Genomic DNA, 16,598 nt, shown 5'->3' with positions numbered 1-16,598 from the left:
ACAGGCTGTGTTCTTACAATGCCCTTGTTTCTTCCCCACAGAAGAAATATATTAAACGCAAGAAAAAGGTAAAATCGAAAACCTCAGTTGCCCCTGTTCAAGGAGAACTGACTGCCGAAGCGAAAGATCTTCTTTGGGACAAAATGTCGAAGGACTTGGATGCAAGCATGAAGGTTAGGACTTCATCAGCTTTCATTACTGTGTTTGCTTCATCATTCCAACTGCACTTGTTTTTTTTTTATTTTGCTGCAGTTGACGCTCTTGAAGATGAATACTTGACAAGACCGATTAGTTGAGATATTTTTAAATGAAGCTACTTGGATTTTCAAATCCAACCTGCTTAAGACGGCACTCGATGCTCAGTCGGAGCGTGTCCTGATCAGACCATGCACTTATTCACATTCGTTTGAAACTCGCTACATTTCATGGCATAAACCTACCAAAGCCAACATGCAAATTTATCACGATAACATTGTAATGATCACAACAGGATGTTTACCGGTACGGTACTAAAATTGACTGCAACCCTCCACCGTTGTTATTCTTCATTTGCACACTTGACATTTATATTCTGCATGTGCATTGTATGTATTGTGGGGTTTATACTTGAAACAAATACGTATTCGGTTCCATCCACCTTTCTTGGGAGATGTTCTTCTTCGTATGTGGCACACGGCTACAGGTAACATCATATACTGAGGGTGTTGCTGCGCAACTGATGCAATGCCCTCTGTAGGTTAGAGCACAAATTTGGAATTTGTTCATGATGCCGATGATAGCTTGCCCGCTCTTTGTGAAGGACACCATGGGATCTTAAATTCCCACCAACTCGTGCCAGCAGATGGGACACCCAGTCTAACGTCTATCCGTGGGACACGTCGATACATCACTCTTCCTGCAAAACACAAGGATGACAGTTTTTTTGTTGAGTTGAAATTCAAACCCAGGTTAGACAACTCGGAGGCGAGTGTGCGTACCTCCAGGCTATCCTGCCAGCTCCCGAGAGAGTCGTTCTCGAAAATGATTGATTGTTTTGCAGGTTGAAAAACTCTAATGTAAAAGTTAGAGTCCTGATCCCTGTATTTTCTTGTTTTGTGGCTTGCCGTCAGGCGTTTTTCCTATTTAACACACGACTCTTCCATCTTCCTTTGTTCTGTTTTCTCTTCCTTTTGTCCTTGTATGCCACTCCCGCATTCAAACAACCCTTTCCCACCATGTTTCCTAACTGGGAAATTTTAAATTCTCCTATTTTGGAGATGAACCTTGATGTGGTGACACATAACTGTCGTCTGACTGTTTGTCACTCAGGCTGGGGAGCCTGTTCCCGAGGACGTTGTACCATTTGATGCGGCATCAGACGTGCCGGTTGAGGAACAGCGCACAGAGGCAGCAAAGCGCATTCAGAGGGCCCTGTTCATGCAGCAGCCACGTGAGGCCCTGGGTCTGCTCAAAGCAGCTCGGTACATGATCTGTTTTTGTGTTTGTTTGCTCATTAACTGCATTGTGTAAAGCAATATTCTCTTTTTTTTTTAATGAGATTTGTGAATGTAGCAAAATTTGTGACCAACATTCCCCACACCAGGTGAACAGCCTGGTCCACTCTTTCCCTCCCACCACATATTTAATGTTGGCGATTTGTGCCAGTAAATGAAAAATATCCGTTTTAATGGGCACTGGGTGCTTGTTCTCTCTCAGTGAAGTGTGGCCGGAAGGTGGGATGTTTGGCACAGAGGGATCCCACCTTGACGAGGAGCTGCAGCTTCTGCATCAAATATTCAATGCCACTCTACCTGGTGAATCCCACAAGAGCTTTTTTTTATACTGACGATGCTTTTTCTCTTCTTTTTATCTTGCCAAAACGAAATTTTGCAAGATATGTTAGTCAGCTTGTATGTTTTTTTTTTGTTTTTTTTGTCTGTAATGACGTATAAAAAATTCTGCAGAGCACAGTTATCATCGGAAATTTTTGTAACTTCGCATATCAGAGGCCTATAGAGGTCCCTTTCAGTGCACAAAATTTTGAAGGTCAAAGGTCAAGGTCACTTTGGCACAAATCAGGGGAGTCGACAAAACCCTTATTTTTTGAGTAATTTTGATCAGATCGTCTTCAAACTTCATGGGAATATAGTTCATGGTCTGGCGCTCAGCTGATTAATTTTTGGTGGCGATTGGCCTTGACCTTCATGGTTAGTGCCTCAGGTCAAACATATTTGACCCCAAGGTCAAATTTTCAAGTTTTAGGAACCATATCGTGTAGTACCTCAAATTGAACACCTCGATGAGTGCTTTCTAGATATGTCAAGCTTTTGAGACATTATGACGTCATTTGGTGACGTTACGAGGCAAAAGCATATTTTTCATGGTTACTCTGCAGAACGATTCTCATCGGAATCTCTCGTAGGCAGATATTCCTCAAGGAGTCGCTCCTGGTGGATAGCAGCTCTGTTCACCTCAGTGTGACCTTAAAGAAGTCACACGTAGTCACCTTTTGGCAAGATACGGGTCACCCTGCGGGTGACATTGGTTTTTTTTTTTTAATGACTCGCAGATCCTGTTGTTGCGATGCTCGACATTTGTAACGACCATTATGAATCCTGAGGAAACACTTGTGATGTTCTGGTGAGGTTTTACAACTCAATTTATGATGTACTGTATGTTCTTGCACAGGTGAGCAACTTGCCGCAATTGAGTGCCGAGGGGAGGACAAGGATGAGAATGTGCTGGAAGAACATGAAGAGGAGGAATTTGAGGAGGATGAGGAATTGGAACAGTCATTTTCTGAAAAGGTCATTGAGAAGGATTTTTTATTCGTGGATTATATCAAAAGGTAAAGCTACTTTACACCATTATGTTGTCGCTTGTTGGTTGCTTGTGTATTATTTGTATATCCTAAGACATCAGATATTTTTATTTGACTCGGAGCTGGTCACAGGTTAATCATAAAGTCACTCCTGAAAAGTTTGATGTGCTTGATCGTGTTACATCACCTTGACTTCAAAGAAAACCCATTTCTTGAACACGTAAAAAGAACCTTAAAACCATTTTTCGGAAATATTTATGCCCCATGCTGATTATTATTTTATAACCGACATTGGATACGGAATACAAAACGCGCGCAAGAAATGAAAAGCGTCGGCATTTGCAATGAAGAAGGACCCTCCATAAGGGTTCAAGAAGGTCCTCAATCAGAAATTTGCAGCTGAAAAAAATTTTTGCAACAAAAAATTCCAATCGTAAAACAAAAAAAAAAGAAATAGACTATTTCTAATCTGGCACTTTCAGATAACAAGGCCCCTTAGGCTGTAATGGTTCAAAAAGGGTCTCGGAAAAAGATTTTCAAAATGCTGAGCCCGAGCAAATTTTCACTTTGAATACATGTGAATATAGTGCATTTGCCAGAGAAGTAACCTTGTTGTCCTCAAAAGTGTATGGTTTTATGGTGGTTTCTTGTTCACAGGCATGCATAGACAAAATTAAGCTTGGTTGCCCGGATGGCAACCATGGGGAAATCTGTTAATTTTGCGCAAATACAAGATGGCCGTCATCGACCGGGCTGAAAACATAACTTTTTAGGTAATGAACTTAAAGTTACACGAGACGTCTTTTCCATATAATTTTGGCACGAGGAATCGATGTTTAACCTTATTTTTGTGATCAGAAGTAAATTTGAGGTCAATGTTCGAGTTCCTGGCAATTGTTTGCCGTGTGAGATACATTTTGAATGACAACAAGGTCACTATTCTGACAACTGTACGCTCACATATGACATTAATGCGAGTTACTAATTCATTGTTTTGTTCTTCACTGGAGTATCTTCAGAAGTCATTGACTGATATGGGAATGACTTATGTCCACATCTCTGTGGATCTCCAGCTCGACATGGTGGCTTGCCAAATCAAGTGGCATGACGTTGATCGCTTTAAAATGTGATTCTGAGGCCTGGGATAATGCACACTGTGCAGTCCTTCTGTGGTTGCATTGGCAAACTCATGCATGCGTCTGGTGTTGAGACTCATCAGTTCAGCATTCGGGGGCCTGGCAGGAATCATAAGTGGCAAGTCCTGGGTTCGATCAATGAGAGCCTTCCGGATGGTTTCGACTGCCCTTCTCATTTCCTTCCTCAACACCGGCCCCAAGACATTCCAGGAGTTGTGCAGCGACCTTGAGACATGCAGACAGCACCCAACTGGGAAGCACTGGGTTGATAACTTCATCAAGCCTACTCTGCTTGTTCATCAACTTCTGCATAGTGAGAAGGAGGCAGACTTCCTGCTGCAACAGCTAACACTTGAACGCATGCTTCCCTACTTCTTTGTTGCTGGTCACCATCACTATGCCCGTTACATCACCCATCACCTTCTGGAGATGCGCTATCAGGTGCTTTTGTCTGTCGTCACCAGGAAGGCATTTGGAATGGTGTGAGCTCTGATCAGTTCGGTGAATAAACAAACCATCTCATGCCCCATCAAGACAATGGAGCACTTACAGAAAGGAGTGAAAATTGGGGACAAGACGATCTTTGATCGAGAAACCATCTTCCTCAGGCTGCTGACTATTGGACAGCAAAGACAAATGGCGCTAGGACCGATATTCCAGTTTGAGCTCTGCGCAGTACCCCCCTCACTGATTGATGAATATGGGTGCTTTAGGAAAGGCAACAGAGCACCACTGGCACACAAACTCTGTGTTCAGGCACAACACCCTCTGCAACCAGATGTTACCATTGTTGACGCGAGCCAACTTCTCTATCATATTGTCTGGCCTTTCAGGGGAACTGTGTCAGTCTTAATTGAGTCCATCAAGACAAGGCTGTCTACCATTGCTGGTCAGAAGATCTTGGTCTTTGACAAATATTATGATATTTCTGCAAAGGACCATGAACGAGTGAGGCGTGCTGGCATTGGTTCCATCAACTATGACCTCACAATAAACACACCCCTGCCGAGTCGAGACGCCATCCTGAAAAACAAGCAGAACAAGTTGCAGCTGTCCAAGGTTTTGAGTACCTATAACTTTGGTGAAGGAGTTACTGTGGAGAGCCGTAGCCATGGTGCGTTCAACCATGATGAAGCAGACATTACAATGATCTCTCACCTGCTCATGGCTGCTGAATGTAATGCAAGAGTGATACGTATCCTCTCTGATGACACTGATGTTTTTGTATTGATGGTTTACTGGGTTTACCAGCGCAACATCCAGGCCACAGTGCAGATGGAAAGGTGGGATGGAGCAATTTGGGATATCAACATCACCTGTGTCCAGCTTGGCCCCAAGTGTCTGCAGCTTTTGGAAATGCACTACATCACTGGCTCAGATACCACGTCATACCCATACGGCAAAGGCAAAGTGTCAGCCCTGAAGACACTGAGAGCTGGCAACTTCCCTGCTTTGTACTCCGCACTTGGCGAGCTGAACGCAAGCCATGAACAGCTCATGGAAGCAGGGCGGACATTCTTCTGTGCCCTGTATGGTCAGCCAGAAGGTACCACGATGAGTGAGATGAGGTACTATATGCACACAAAGAAGTCTGGCAAGCCCCTCAAGCTCATGGCATTACCTCCAACTGAGATCAATCTCTTCCTACATATTTTGCATGCACATCTACAGACAATACTTGCAAAATCAGCTGATCAGCAGGCCCCACCTGAACTTGACATTACAAAATATGGATGGGACATCAGAGATGGAATCCCAGTGCCAGCAACTTCTGCTACTCCACCAGCCCCTTTGGACCTCATGGATGTTGTGCGGTGTGGATGCAAAGCAGAGGGGAAGGCCTGCAGTACTGCAAGTTGCAGTTGTCACCATGCAAAGATCTCCTGCACGCAATACTGCACTTGTGGTTGCAGTGACAAGTGCTTTAACCCACACAAGACTGTGGAGGACAGTGAAAGTGAAGTGGAAGAAGGGAGTGTCGAAGCAGAACTGGAAAGAGACGAGGATACGGAAGGGGACGAACAATACGTAAGTTGTCTACTGGGCTCTATGTCCTCTGTTCCTAAGATGTCCAATATGATGACATGACAATGTGGATGCTTTCTGATTATCAACCATTCAACAACCATGTTGTGAACCATTCATGACTTCACTTTTGCATTGGTGTTGCATAATTTTCAGCAGAAAATAGTCATGGACATTTCATGTGAACCTCTATTTATTCCTGAACGTAAAAAAATAACCCCAAAATTGAATTCCTCATGTCAAAATCATATGGAAAAGAGGTATTACACAGGATTATATTGTTGACCGATTAAAAACTTAGCCCCATCGTCTGACCTGTAGCGGGCATCTTGAATTTATGCAAATTACAGGAGTTCTCCAAGGTAGCCACCCTGGCAACCAACCTGAATTTTATTAATGGACCCATGTTAGTCCAAAACAATCATAAAACCATACACTTTGCACATCAACAAGGTTGATAATGGAACACATAATAACGGCAAATGGACTAATAATGATTCAGTGTGGAAGAACTTTTCATGTAGGTAATTTTTTTCATATAAGAAGGACCCCTTGAAGCCTGGTGCCTGGTGTTGGCTTAATAGTTAGGGTGGCGGGCTTTAGATCCGAGGGTCCTTCGTTCAAATCCCCCTCAGCTGTTGAATTAATACCAGGTGGGGTTAACTCGGCCTGTCATCCTTTCTATGTCGGCAAAATGAGTGCCTGCATGCCGGTATACTGCGTCGGAGTGGCGACCCATCCAGGATTGTGCCCAACAGCCAAGGAGACTGCTCAGGCAGCATCAACACTCTGCACAGAATCTGGTCCCAATCTACTCTCCTGGAAGGGTTCAAAAGTGATCTTAATTCGGAATTCACACCTGACATTTTTTTTTGTTGAAAACTGCTCTCTTCCAATCGTGTGAAATAAAAATCCAGTGTTAAAAAAAAAAAAATTCTGATCTGGCACTTTCGGATAAGAAGGCCTCTTCGGCTCAAAGACCCCACAAGAGTCCTCCATGTACCATTAGAATGTACAGCCAAACATGGAAGTAGCATGGAGTAGAGAGTTTCATAAATTGAACAAACTTGATCATGAGAGTAACACTTCGATGGATCAAACCCAATCATTAGTTGGAAGTAAGGCTATTTTTTCCTCTCTTTCTTTGGTGTGAAAGTAAATACCAATGTTATTGTAATTCGAACAAGTCTGGAGACTGCGATGGTTCACGAGCAATGTACACGCTTCGCCTTTTTTATTTTTTGACCTTCGAGGGGACGCCACGGGCAAACTGGCGGGACTCGGGAAAAACATAAATGATGAAAGTTGTAGTACTCGAAGAGCACTACTTGCATACCGACTTTCATTCGAAACGGTTGAAGACCCAAGGAACTCGATGCCCAATTTATTGATTTTTTTTGACATTTTCGAAGTTCGTGACCTTGTGACCTTGACCTTGGGACAAAAATGAAAAATAGAGCTCCGTGGGGCTATGTAGGTGCCATTGGGCAAACCAAATACTGAAACCCCTGCCAGATTCGACAAACCCCCTCGGAGAAGATGTAACTTGAAACTGGCTACCCCCTAAAAACACATGTTTTTTTGGGCGTGGCTCCGCCCATAATGGGCGCAGCATGCCCATTCTCAGGAAAACACAACTAGATCATGATACAAACCTTGCACCCTAATTTTATCAAGATCAGATCAAAACCTACGGAGCTATGCTCGGGCCAGACAGACAGACAGACACACACCCATAACGAATATAGTGGTCACTTACTGACTCGTGAACAAATTATTGTCATATATATATATATATATATATACTCCATTAACACACACCGTACATGTTTTCAGACACGCCGGGTTCGGAGATATACAATCTTCCAAACACCCTGGACTCGGCTGCCACGGAACCACCCACAACTGAACCACTTTCACCGCTACAAACACTTGCATCCAATCCTGGCATTAGCATTCCAAACTCTGCACTTCCGTCAGTTTTTGCCGAGTACGAGCATTGAGATGCTCATTAGCTCCATATTCGAGCCTCAGGAGCCTTCTTATCTGAAAGTGCCTGGTCAGAAATATTCTTGCATTGCAATTGAGAATTTTTTGTGACCAAAATTTTTCTTGGGTACAAATTTCTGATCAAGAATCTTCTTGAACCCTTATAAGGGTCCTCCTTATATGCAAACACCGACGATTTTCGTTTCTTATGCATGTGTTTTGTATGCAGTCTCCAATGTAGATGCCATAAACTAATATAATCAGCCTCGGGTGCAACTATTTCCGATAAAGGGTGTTAAAGGTCTGCACCCTTCCGAATGCGGAACTCAAGAAGTGGGATTTGTTGGATGTCAAGGTGATGTAACATGATTAAGAGCATCAAACCTTTCGGGCATGACTTCATGATTAACTTCTGACCGGCTCTCAGTCTGTGTGGCTATACATTGCATGATTGCACACAAGTCGTGGTATGTAAATATCTGTTCGTTCCCATCTGAAGCAATGGCTCGTGATGCGGGGAATCGCGAATGTTGTGTTGATTTGGCCATTGTCTACTAATGCCCTTGAAATTCCACACCTCCTCAGGTTTGCCAATACACCGGTGGTCAAAGCATGCGTGTTGCTGCTAAAGAATTACCAACATAATTCTGTGCACACAAATCACTGTGCAACCAAGATGCTGCACCGAATCGCTGTGGACTTGCACATGGATGGTCTGCTGTTTCAGGCTTCTGTGTTCAGGACATTCCAGGCCGTGCTTGATGACCCTGCTGTTGAGTGTTACTCGGTATGCCCCCTAATCCCTCTTCTGAGTCATATCACCTCTCTCTCTCTCTCTCTCTCTCTCTCTCTCTCTCTCTCTCTCTCTCTCTCTCTCTCTCTCTCTCTCTCTCCCTCTCTCTCTCTCTCTCTCTCCCTCTCTCCCTCTCTCCATCTCTCCATCTCTCCATCTCTCCATCTCTCCATCTCTCCATCTCTCCATCTCTCCATCTCTCCATCTCTCCATCTCTCCATCTCTCCATCTCTCCATCTCTCCATCTCTCCATCTCTCCATCTCTCCATCTCTCCATCTCTCCATCTCTCCATCTCTCCATCTCTCCATCTCTCCATCTCTCCATCTCTCCATCTCTCCATCTCTCCATCTCTCCATCTCTCCATCTCTCCATCTCTCCATCTCTCCATCTCTCTCTCATGTACCATACTCCTTACAGAGCATCGGTGCTGCTGAAGCAGCTTCCTGAGCAAGGATTATACTGGGTGGTTTGCCATTGCCTTCCCAGCAGTAGTTGGGGAAGAAATTTTGAATTTGTTCATGGTGCTGGCAATAGCTCGCCTACTCTTCGTGAAGGACACCATGCGATTTTAACGTCCACCAACTAATGCCAGCAGATGGGACGCCTGTTTAACATCCATTCACTGGACGGCACACACTTTGATGAATCACCCTGCCTTTGAAACACCAGGATGACAGTGCTTTATATAGCTGGGTCGGGATTCAAACCCAGGTTTGCCAGCTTCGAGGCAAGTGTGCATACATCTAGGCCATCCTGTCGGCCTTGACTCGTGTCATAATTTCAGGATTAACTTGTAGTTTGGATCCATTGGATTCCTGAAGGGTTAATCATCACAGACATTTACCCTGACAGTATTGGTACCAGGTTATATCTCATTGTCTCGTTGCTTTAGTGAAGAAAGTAGAAAATCCATGATATTGTTAGCCCTTCTCGATAACGTATAATAATATCATGTCAATTCAAACTTTGCTTCCTCTGCACCAGAATCAACATGGCTGTCTACTGAAATTTCCATCTTGTTTCCCAACATGCATCATGTCAAATATCTCATCAATTTAATTCCTTTTAAACTACTTTTGTTCTGTCATTTGTCATTATTTTACTATTCTGCCCACCGTAAACTTTAATGCTATGACCGTCATTCATACGCAGCATGTGATATCGGCTTTGCAGCATTGCTGCCATTGCAGTGTCCCCGTATAGGTTGTTGCAGCAGTTTGTAGTTTGTTCAGGATGGCAATGACAATGTGCCTGCTCTCGGTGAAGGACACTGTGAGAGCTTTAGTGTTCACTAACTATTGCTAACAGTTGGCACACTCAGTTTAAACATCCAACTGATGGACAGAGCACACACTGATGAATCGCTCTGCCTGCGAAACACAAGCGTAATAGTTCGTAGCTGAGCCGAGGTTTTAATCCAGGCTCGATAGCTCAGAGGTGAGTGCACATACATACATGTAGGTTATCCCGCTCGTTCTAAAATCAAACAATAACAGGAAGTTTTAATACTGTGTTGACACAAGTTAATAGCCCTGCCTCATGGTCCTCCAATGTTAATGGAAGCACAACTGTTTTTGTCGTTGACCTGCTCGCTTCTGCCCTAAACCGTGTTCCTGTAAATACCCTATTTATGAAATGGCATGTTGTGCTCATAATGTTTAAAATAACTTTTTGATGTCAAATGTTGGCAGGAACTGGCTGAGTTCGCCAAGTACATTGTCCGAAAGTTTTTTGAACTCGCGCGCCAGAACAGCAAGGTCTTTTTGGAGCTGCTTTTCTGGAAAACTCCGGCAACAGTACAACAAATGACGGAGGGTTACACTGCATCACAGCACACCGGGTGAGCCTTTGTGTGCACATTTAAAACCATGTACTCGCTTCCTTTTTTTTTAAACTTTAATCACAATTTTGTTGAAGCTACAAGATGACTACTCTAATAACCTATTTTAGGCTTTCAGCATTCTGTTGTCAAATATGTCTGCAAGCATGCTGTGCCAAGGTCTGTAGAACTTGAACCATGTCTGCAACTTCTGTTTGCCATTAAAAAAATACTACACGTAATCCTACTTATGATACTTTATTTATGTAAACTTTGTATATGCCAGCAGCAAAGTTTTATTTATTTTTATTTTTTAAATATATATTTTTTCATCTTTATATTTTTATGCCTCCGCTGACGAAGCTGCCGGCGACATTGTGTTTTCGGGTTGTCCGTTTGTCCGTACGTCCGTTTGTCCGTCCGTGCATCTCGATAGGTTTTTGTTACCGCGATAACTTGAGAACGGCTGAAGGGATCCAAGTCAAACTTGGTACAAGTATGTATAATGATGCGCAGATGAACCGATTGGATAATGGAATGGACTCAAAAGGTTAGAGGTCCCATGAGATTAAAAAAATTATGTTCCTGCGCTAACTTGTCATCCATTGACGGGATTTTGACCAAACTTGGAATAAGAATTTATTATGATGCAAAGATGAACTGATTATATTTTGGCATGAAGAGGTCAAAGGTCAGCGTCCATCGGTGATCGGTTTTTGTTCCCACGATAACATAAGAACAGCTGTAGAAGGAGGAGATCGGGACCATACTCTGTGCAGAGCGTTGAAGCTGCTTAAGCAGTCTCCTTGGCTATTGGACACAATCCTGAACGGGTCGCCACTCCGACACAATATACCAGCAAGCTGGTACTCATTTTGCCGACCTCGGAAGGATGACAGGTCGAGTTAACCCCACCTTGTATTAATTAATTCAACAGCTGAGCGGGATTTGAACTCAGGACCTGAGAATCCAAAGCCTGCCACCCTAACCATTAAACCAACACCAGACATACAGCTGTAGGGATATTAGTCAAACTTGGTACAAGTATTTTAACAATGAAAAGGTAAACTGATTGGATTATGAAGTCAAGAGGTCAAAGGTCAGAGTTCATGTCATGTAAAAATGTGATACTTGAGAACAGCTGAAGGGATTTAAATCAAATTTGGTACAAGTATAATGATGTAACAATGTGGGCGGTGGCATATTGATCGATGTCGTGATGTCGAAGAGCTCCATTCTAGTTTTTGATGAAGCTCTTCTCTTCTTGGCCTTCAACTCTCAGGATTTTTTTTTTCTTTTAGAATGTATAGTAATGTTAAGTAAGTGAACACCCGAAACTTATTTTTGAGGTATTAGTACATTCAGGTGAACTTTGTTTAAACTCCAAAGCAAATGTCATGTTATAATAATCATGTCATTAATTTGTTTTGCTGGTCATTCTTAGTTGCTTGTTGATTTTTAGTGCTGCTTTGTTGATAACAGATCCCACAAAGGTTCTCACTGGTCAGATGCAGAAAAGGAAGAGCTTCAGACCCTTTATCTTCGCTACAAGGATGAAGCTGGAGGTATGCGCCTTGGGGAAAGTGGTTTTGTTTTTAAGTTATTTCTTCGAAATATGCTCAGAGTGGATCCAGGTGTCTGTACGTTAACATTTGATCGAAACATCTCACAAACGACCTGTGACTGATCTGGACCAAATTTGGTATGATGCATCAGGACAGGTCTCAGGAGGAAAGGACAGCAAGGTCTCATGAGGTTGTGCTTCCCATCTGGATTTGCCCATTTAAAAGGGGTAAAAAGGGGTTTTGCATTCCAAAATCTTCTCAGAAACCTACAACCAGATTGAGACCAAACTGGCCATGCTGCATCACGACCATGCCCTAACCTGAAGTTGTTCTCCCCAGGGCCGTATCTCCCCTGGAAAGGGGGCCATGGCCTCCCTCCCCTCGTCCCTCATATTCACGAAAACATATTTTCGTCACAAACTACATGACCGATATGGACCAAATTTAGTACGATACATCAGAACAGTAAGGTTTCGTGGGGTTGTGCTCCACATCCGCATCTACCCCCTATACGAGGCTGAAAAGCGGGGTTTCACCTCAAATTCAGGTCATTTTTTAGGAAAATCTTCTTGGAAACCGACGGCCAGATGCAGACCAAACTCTTAATGAAACAAGCCAGGAGGCGACATGGGTGGTCACGACATAATTGCATACTAGTCATACAGTTTTTGACGGATCGGGCTGAAAATTTTTGACAAAGAGGTTGATTATAGTGCGCATAAAAGCCTGGAAGCCGATTTTTGATTTTCAAAAAAATTAATTTTTGGGGATTTTTCTAAAATATCAAAGTCCCGTTGCAAGGCAACGGTGGTGTCCATAGGTGCTCAAAGGCATAGAACTCAATCCTGGTATGAACCTACCTGTCAAGTTTCATCAAAATCGGTTGACTCCTCTGGCCTCCAGAGCTGTCCATTGCATACAAACAAACAAACAAAAAAAGATGACGGTAAATAGACACCCTATTTTTGAAGGACTACCGTTTGAAAAATAAAACCTCAATCAAAAATCGGCTCGAGTAAAATTTTCTAAATATCTCGAAGTGTTTAATTCTGAAGTCTCCTTTCTCCACATTCAAAACTGTAGGACAAGTATTGAAAATACCATACGCGGTTTTTTGGCCGCTGCACAGCAACGGGTGGTTGCTTTGCAACGAAACTCAAACGCGCACACTCACAGCCCATACGGCACCTGTTCGCCAAGTTTCATAGAAATCGGTTTGCTGGTTTGTGCTGTGGAGCCTCGTGTTGCAGGCACACGCACACGCACACGCACACGCACACGCACACGCACACACACACACACACACACACACACACACACACACACACACACACACACACACACACACACACACACACACACACACACAGAAAACCCGACAATAAGGATATTCTAGCGACCATCCAACATAAGGCCAAAAAAAAAAAAAATGTTGCATTGGCCCGACCCTAAAAAGTAACCCGCCCGACCCTAAAAATTCCGCCGACCCTACGTTTTTTTTTTTTTGTTTTTTTGCTATCGAAAAATTTTGCCGACCCTATTTTATTGCTATTTTTGTTGTTTTGCTATCGTTTTCAAGTATCTTGTTGATTGCGATCGCGATCGCAAAAACCCGGAAGTGTTTCGGACAGAACCCGCCGACAAAAAGGGTGGTACTCGAGCCGGGGGAGATTTTGGGAGGGATTTATTAGGAAAAATAAAAATAAAAATAAAAAAAAGATCCCGACCGACCTACCCTATTTTTCAGTGACCCGTTACACCAATGCAACATTTTTTTTTTTTTTGGCCTAAGGACGATGCCATTAACTTAAGTTCTGCTCCCCAGGACCGTCCCACTTCAGGAAGGAGGGCCATGGTGCCTTCCCCCTAATCTCTCATTTTCACCCCGCCTGTTGGAGAAATAACCGTTAGTCCCCCCCACAGGGCTATTTTTTGACTACATTGTCGAGGCTTATGGAATGGAATAAAATGGAAAGGGGGAAACGCCAGCAGAATAATGGAGGTGCGAGCACAGATGTCAACAAGTCACCTGAGCCAATCTCAATTATATGATGGCAAGTCTCAAGTCCTTGAGGGAAAGGCTCGAGTCAAGTCTCAAGTCGAGTATCACATCATCATGTCATTAGCATAGACCTTGGTTACGTGTTAGACTTTAACACTCAAAAGATTTACATGAGTCATGAGCTGGTTGTTCATTTGAGCTCTGATTTTTTTGGACATGTGTAAATGACATTGAAAAAATTAAAATGACAAGGTTTAATTGCATTATAATTCAAACTCCTTGACCAGGTTCGGTGACCAAAACGGCTACAATCAGTAATGAAGCTCGGTGACCAGACTCGGTCTTTTACGTGTCATTGATCTTGTCGAATTCCGATCTGGGCCAGCTACAGTAAACTACACCCTCTACAAGGACTCGTCCTACATCCCACATGCAACCTGCATGAGTGTTGGCACAGTGCAAATGTAAGAAAGTTAGAAGCGGAACGTGTTAGAATGTCTAATGGAAAAGAAAACTTATTCCTGCGGGTGAGTTTTTAGGTGACGAATGAAATTTGATGATGTGGATGGGCCATCTGAAATTTTTATACCACATGTTTCACATACAGCACTCCTTTTATTCAATGCACCTTAGAAATGTTTATCAGTAAATAAGATCACCCTCAATCTCTACCATGCTACCGATAACGAAGTGAAGTGCATATGCGCAGAGTAGCAGCAAGCCACATGGTGACGCTCAGTCTCGACAGTGTAATGGTAAGAACGTGCACTCGAAGCTCGTGTGTGTGGTGTGTGGTGTGTGTTAGTTCCATTATGAGCCATAAAACATGTAGACTTAAAAAAAAAAATAAAACGCTGAAGAGGCTGAACGGGAATGTACCGAACAGCAGTGATGACAATTCCATCCGTACGCCATACGGCATACATGCCTTCTGAAGTCAAGGATGTGGAGTCCATGTTATGAAAGAGACTATGGTTCTACTTGTTTTTCTCCATAATTTACCTCCTTTTACTCCGTTACACACACGTATGTGCGATCGGAGGCCCGGAGCTCAGCAGCACTTTGGGCGGCTTTTGTAAGCTCGGCACTATCTATTTTTTGAGTTTGTGCTCTCTTCGGCGTGTGACTCCAGTGGTCTTTGTTTAGAAATATAATCACATCCTACCAGATATCAAATTAACATTAGTCACAAACTCATCACTGAAATATATTTCTTTTGTTGTCGTGTTCAGTCATTCATTCATTCATTCATTCATTCATTCATAGTCCTTGTCAACAAGTCTACAAGCTCGAGTCTCAAGTCTTTAAAGCCGGGTCTCAAGTAAAGTTACAGGTCACAAAATTTGCTACTGGAGTCCAAGTCGCTGACTTGTCGACATCAAATCTCTGGGTGAGAGTGATCGTGAGATGAGGGGGAGAAAGGCACAAGGGGGTGAACAGCAGCACACGAGCTGAATGAAACGCAGCAAGAAGAGGAAAGTGGTGATGAAACAGAAAAAGGACAAGTCAACTGAAAACTAACAAACAGAGAGGTGAGAGAGGGTGGTGGGAGTGGGGAGAAAATCACAATAACCTAGAAACGGCCATTGCTTGGTCATGTTGTCATTTGGGGTAGAAGAGAGTACGGATGGGGGATGATTTGCCTTCATGGTGAACAGCTGTCAAGAGCCTCTGGAGGGAATAATGGGACTGAACATATTGAGGAAGTTGGTTCCACCAGTCAGAGGAAAGAGTGACAAATGACTGGAGGTGAGCAGTGAGCTTGCATTTAGGGAGTTAAACAAGAAGAGGGTTCCTGGCAGACTGTGCACCCTGCAGAAACCTGAGCAAGAGAGGGCAGAGGGTGCAAGACCAAAAAGGAGGTAGTGGAATACAGAGAAACCACCACCCTCTCTGCAATGCTAAAGTAACCGAGATACTCAGCATAATCGGGGGATATTCCAATGATTTTAAGGGCATCAAGAAGGACAAGGTGTGAGGCAGGGGTGCCAGCCCGATAGTCAGGGGGACTATGTTGTGATATAAAGACCCGTGGGATTTAAATGATTAGAACATGCCACCTACCCAGGTAGACTATTTTGGTCCCAAGGAGTAAGAAAATCCATGTTGGCAAAATTGGAAGTGTTGCAGATGGCGGCCATCTTGGATTTCAATTTCTTTCTTTTTTTACCTTCACCCTTTTGTGACTGACTTTCACAACTGCCATAGAGTTAATGTATACAAGTCTGCCAATGGTACTGACAGGGTTAACAGAACTTTTGAACATCATACAAAGCTTACTTTGGTGGTTTCTATCCTGTTTTGATGCCTAATGTGTTTATAAAGAGGCGCACTTGGATTTGCCAGTGGTACGTAAATGAATGGCAGCCATTTTGTTTTTCAAAATGGTTGCCAAATTTGATATTTTATTTAAAATATGAGCTTGAACTGTCTCAGGATTTTTTGTATGGAAAAATACGCAGTTAGGA

At 43.2% G+C, this 16,598-nt stretch overlaps 1 protein-coding gene across 4 annotated transcripts in view; it reads left to right on the top strand.

Annotated features, from left to right (window-relative positions):
* Positions 1–12,265, top strand: part of TIMELESS (timeless circadian regulator) — a 105,133-nt gene extending 92,868 nt beyond the window's left edge. For 3 of the 4 annotated variants that reach the window (XM_085869302.1, XM_085869300.1, XM_085869303.1), the window contains exons 14-20: positions 42–173; positions 1,309–1,460; positions 1,696–1,793; positions 2,668–2,827; positions 8,536–8,737; positions 10,436–10,584; positions 12,046–12,265. In XM_085869302.1, the coding sequence (XP_085725428.1) occupies positions 42–173; positions 1,309–1,460; positions 1,696–1,793; positions 2,668–2,827; positions 8,536–8,737; positions 10,436–10,584; positions 12,046–12,250 (1,098 nt within the window). In that variant the 3' untranslated portion in view covers positions 12,251–12,265. Of the gene's footprint in view, positions 1–41; positions 174–1,308; positions 1,461–1,695; positions 1,794–2,667; positions 2,828–3,873; positions 4,440–8,535; positions 8,738–10,435; positions 10,585–12,045 lie in introns of those variants that run through there. The other variant, XM_085869304.1, reaches the window with a different exon arrangement.
* Positions 12,266–16,598: the final 4,333 nt, after the last annotated feature.

Source organism: Eptatretus burgeri, chromosome 2, assembly GCF_056783735.1.
Source record: "Eptatretus burgeri isolate ZD-2024b chromosome 2, Ebu_testis_v1, whole genome shotgun sequence".
In the NCBI taxonomy this organism is placed as follows: Eukaryota; Metazoa; Chordata; class Myxini; order Myxiniformes; family Myxinidae; genus Eptatretus; species Eptatretus burgeri.
Note: the sequence above shows the minus strand (reverse complement) of the source record. Positions and strands in the feature narration are given on the sequence as shown.